Here is a 4,896-nt window from a genome sequence, read left to right as displayed (position 1 = left end):
TCCTGTCGCACCTTGTCAACCTCCTCCTTCCTCTCCTTGTCCTCCTCCTCCTCTTCGTCCTCCTCCTTCCTCTCCTGTCCTCCTCCTCCTCTTCGTCCTCCTCCTCCTCTTCGTCCTCCTCCTTCCTCTCCTGGTCCTCCTCCTCCTCTTCGTCTTCCTCCTTCCCTTCCTCATCCTGCGTCTCCTCTTCCTTCCCCCCTCCTCATCTTACATGCACGACCGTGACGAGTTCCTCAGCGCTCAAGACTCCCTCGACGTGCAAGTCCAGGCATTTGAGGAAATCATTCTGCTTGTCGACCCCCCCCTGTCGTAATTCTTTCCCAATGGTGTACTGTAGAAAGGACGCACTATGGGTCAGAACACCGACAGGCCTTCGTGCTGAGTTACCAGGAGCTGTCCGTTGACGTCGTCGGGTTCAGGCTCCCACGGCTTCTCCTTCTCCTGCAACGACGTCGGCATGTCAAGAAGAGCTTCTGCTCGCTAGCACAAGGCAGCAAAACTTACAACTTTCGGCTTCTTCTTCGAGCTCGACTTCCCTCCGGACTTGTCATTTGACTTGTCTGCAACGTTCCGGTCTTGACCGTCGGTCCTGTCTGACTTGTCCGCTGCTCCATCTGCCGAGCCCTTTTCTGACATCTTTTGGTCCTGCTTCTTGCCGTGAGTGGAGGAATGTGATCCCTTTGACTTGGACGCCTCCCCCTTGCCCTGAGACTCATCATGCTGCAGCACACAGTCTCAGCCGGAGAAGCGAACAACGTCTCGAGCAACTCACGTAGTCATCGGGGAGGAAGATTGAGAATTGACGGAGAAGGTCTGGATGCCCATCGAACAATCTTGTGACCTGTCAAAAAATTCAGCAACAAGCTCCTTGCCACGGCAGAAGGATCATGAACAACCTCTCCTTTGACCCGGGAGATGTCGTAGACGTTCTGTTTGTACTTCTGGAGGACTTCAAGAAATTCTCTGTTGAGATGAGATCACATACTTGGATACGCTGCAAGCAATAACTTGTCTACCTATAAACGTTGGGGCGATGCTCAAAACGCGCTCGTATCCTCGCGACATACGTGAAGGCGCTGTCCCGGTCCTCGGACTGAGAGGCAGCTCAGAATCAAAGACAGGAACCATGGATGCTTCCCACCTGAGGGACTTGTGCTGCTTGTCCGTGACTTTCACCCCCAGAGCTCTTGGGCTTCTTGTCCTTCTTGACTGCTTGCTCTGCCGGCTTTGCGACTTTGGGATGCTGAATGAAGGAGGGCGGTGCTGAGACTCGACTTGCTTGCGAACCTGCCGGCGGTTGAAAGCTTCTCTCCTGATTTGACTGCTCACGAGCTTGTGCCTGGGGAGAGAAGCAGGTCAGAAGGCGAACCATGAGGTGAACAGGGAGGATAAGTTGAACACAGTATCTGAGCCAACCTGCTCAGCGGGGGGAAGAAAGTTGTTGAAACCTTGGACTAGATCTTGATGTCCAGCAAAGAGTTTCGAGACCTTGGCAGTGACAGCCTGTTGGTCGATCAGAGCAACAAGTCAGAGAGCAGGAGGGCACAGGTGACGGAGAGCAACAACACACACCGAGGTACTGATCTCCTGCGACTTGAACTCCTTCATGATGTTCAGGAAGGCGTTGTACACAGGGGGTTCGTGTGCAAATCGCAGCCGCACTTGGTTCAAGTACTCCAACGCATCGTACTCTTGGATGCTCTGCTTACTCATCTGCGCCGGGTCTCGCTTCGGCGCGATGCTGGCGGCAGGAGGGGCAGGCTTAGCGGCGCTTGTCGGTAGACTCGAGCTCGGCCGCGCCAACCTCGATTGCAGCTCGGAAGTCTGCTGAGCATTCCGGGCAGCTTCTTCAACCTTCATGTTGTTGTACAGGAGCATGCTGTTCCTGAGGTTCGGATCGTTCTGTAACGCATGGAGGGCCGCCAAATCAGGGGAATTTTCCCTGGGCAAGAAATTGAGAAACAAGGGCTGCCCTGAGGAAGAGGACTGGGAGGCTCCTAACAGTCCTGAGTTGCTCCAATCCCCCCCAACCGGGAGGAAGGGCAATCTGTTCGGATTCATCGAGGTCAGAGAGTAAATCTAGTTCCTATCAGTTCCTGGTTTAGTCCACAAGAACTTTGCCCATGTGTATCCATTGAATACCCTTAACGCCTGACAACGAGGAAACAAATCTTCCTGCTCCTGCCCATGAACGGATCAAACAAGCAAAATGACTTTAAGAATAGAATCGTCAAGTACTTTAGGCAGAGAGGAAGGAGGGCAACTTAGGGGCGAGGTGATGGTCGAGGGCTGAGAGGAAGTGATGACGTTGAATGAGATTTGGAATAGAAGATGAAGGCAGAACGGTGATGGTAACTAGGAAAACAAGATGTAGAATCTTGTGAGGATAGATGTTTTAGAAGAAAGCAGGGCCGATAAAGGGGGTAGAAAAGGTCAGGACAGGTGAAGACAGGATGGAAGGGGAGGACGAGGAGAAGGCCGAGAGGAACATGAGGGACGAAGCAGAGGGAAAGGAGGAGCAGGATAGAGGAGGAGCAGGGGCAGGGGCAGGGGCAGGGGCAGGGGCAGGGGCAGGGGCAGGAGCAGGAGCAGGGGCAGGGGCAGGGGCAGGGGCAGGGGCAGGGGCAGGGGGAGCAGGAGCAGGGGATGGAGCAGGAGCAGGGGATGGAGCAGGAGCAGGGGATGGAGCAGGAGCAGGGGATGGAGCAGGAGCAGGGGCAGGAGTCAGGAAGTGAGTAGGGTAATAAGGGAGAGAGGCGGAGGGAGGAGGAGCAAGCGAGGGCTGAAGGGGTAGTGGTAACTCGAGGGGGTAGGGGTACATACCGGGTGGTGAATAGTAAGGGAGGCAGAAGAAAGAGGGTGGTAGAACGCTCTAATGTGGGGTGGGTGGTGGTAACTTTGGGGTCAGTTGTAACAAGGGTGTATATTCACCCACCTTCTTATCATTCATAAACAAAGTGAATGACGGGTACTGAGAACATAGTAACTGTGTACCTCGTGGGTTCTGTTCCACAATGTGCAACATGGGGGTAGGGTGGTCTGATTTCCGTGCTGAGGTTTGTTGACTCGAGGGGGTGGGCTGGGGGGTAGAGAACAGTCTGAAAAATTATATTTAAAGATACATTGTTTTAAAATTTGGGGGAAGAAGGGGTAGTTTGAAATGTCGACAAAGGGGTACTATCATGTAGAAAATATGAAAAGACTTCATATCAGAGACAATATTGGATTAGCTCTCGAAAAGACTATTCATGAGATTTGTCAGAGCGTGATCTATTCGAAAATAACTTTGTTGACATTTACGAACCCTCCAGGACAGCTTTTCACAACGTTTCATTTGTATTACTCATTTTAATCGTCATCTTTGGTGTGTAGTAACGAGCTTTTCGATTGGACAGAGTGACGTGGAATTTGGGGGTAGGTGATAGTAGAAGGGAGGGGTACTTTCGAGGTATTTATACACCGGTGCATAATACCAAGGGACGTTGTGATAATTGAGGGGTGGGTAGCATAACTATTCTCTCTCTAGGGTGGTATTGGGAAATGGAGGGGGTGGATACCGCAAGGGGTGGTTTGGAATGCGATCAGCAATATGCCTGGCTTTGCTTGCGGCCGTAATGATCATGGCGGAAGAAAGTAAGTGGAGAAGATCAGGGTGGGGATGATAAGGAATTCATCAGGAGCATGTCCATGAGCACGATGAGAGCAGGAGCAGGAGTGAGAGCAGGATCAGGAGTGAGAGAGGGAGCAGGAATGAGAGCAGGAGCAGGAGCAGGAGCAGGGGCAGGGGCAGGAGCAGGGGCAGGGGCAGGGGCAGGAGCAGAATTTGGCAAGACTGAGAGTAGGGAGGACTTTGATAGAGTTGATTTTGGTGGAGACATGGGAGCTGGAGTAGATGAGCGGATGCGATGGCAGAGCAGAGCACGCAAGATAGAGGATGGAGGTGTGCGATTGAGCTGGAGATGCTGAGAAGGAACTAGAGCAAGCAGAGGAAAGCAAAGCTGCGGGTGGAGGAGGAGGTAGAGGAGGATGACGTCAGGATCATGATGGAAGAAGCAAGCAAAGGGGTAGATGGGAGTGATGGAGACCGTTAGGACAAGGGCGATGAATGTACGAAAGAGCTAATCCTCCTCAGTCGTTAGTGATTGTAATACCCGACCCGGTTGTTGATGCGCTTCCAAGAGTTCGAAAGAGAGGGGTAGGAGAGGAGGAGAAGTTCATGGGAACCTACGAGGGGAGGAAATGCTGAGCATGCCTGTGCTTGCTCTCCAGCGATCGTCGCTGACGGTGGGATGTGACAGAGGTAGGCCTCCGCGATGAAGAAGATGTTAGCAAGCGAAGGGAGGAGGCTCTTTCGAAGCTCCCGAAGCCCGTGGAGGAGATGAGGGTGAAGGTGCGACTTGTCATATCTGCCCTCTCCTGCTCGCCGCGTCTTGATCTCCCTTACTGTACCCCCTCCCTTCTTCTCTCCGCCCCTTTCCTCCTCCTTCTCCTCCTCCTCCTCCACCACCACCACCACCACCACCACCTCCTCCTCCTCCTCCTCCTCCTCCTCCTCATCATCATCATCATCATCATGATCATCATCATCCTATCATCCCCATCCTCCTGAGCGCGTCTTGTTTACTTGACGATCCTACCAGAACCGTGATCCTTTGCTTCTCTCAGGAACTCAAGGATCTTTTACATCAACGAGGAGTCTCCTCTGTTGGAATTTCCGAGAAAGCTCAGCTGGTTGAGAAGGTGAAAGAAAGGTAACAGAATCCTCCTCCTCCTCCTCCTCCTTCTCCTCCTCCTGACTTCTCCTCCTCCTCCTCCTCCTCCTCCTCCTCCTGACTCCTCCTCCTCCTCCTGACTTCTCCTCCTCTTCGTCCTCGTCCTCCTCGTCCTGACTTCTCC

At 53.0% G+C, this 4,896-nt stretch overlaps 1 protein-coding gene across 1 annotated transcript; it reads right to left on the bottom strand.

Annotated features, from left to right (window-relative positions):
* Positions 1 to 715: 715 nt before the first annotated feature.
* On the bottom strand, positions 716 to 1,713 carry GUITHDRAFT_81137 (hypothetical protein; the record flags this gene model as incomplete). The annotated part of the gene is made up of 5 exons (XM_005820723.1): positions 716 to 841; positions 894 to 963; positions 1,017 to 1,087; positions 1,402 to 1,503; positions 1,573 to 1,713. The coding sequence occupies 5 exons, from the start codon at positions 1,711 to 1,713 to the stop codon at positions 716 to 718; spliced, it is 510 nt and encodes a 169-aa protein (XP_005820780.1).
* Positions 1,714 to 4,896: the final 3,183 nt, after the last annotated feature.

Source organism: Guillardia theta, assembly GCF_000315625.1.
Source record: "Guillardia theta CCMP2712 unplaced genomic scaffold GUITHscaffold_167, whole genome shotgun sequence".
NCBI classification, from domain to species: domain Eukaryota; class Cryptophyceae; order Pyrenomonadales; family Geminigeraceae; genus Guillardia; species Guillardia theta.
Note: the sequence above shows the minus strand (reverse complement) of the source record. Positions and strands in the feature narration are given on the sequence as shown.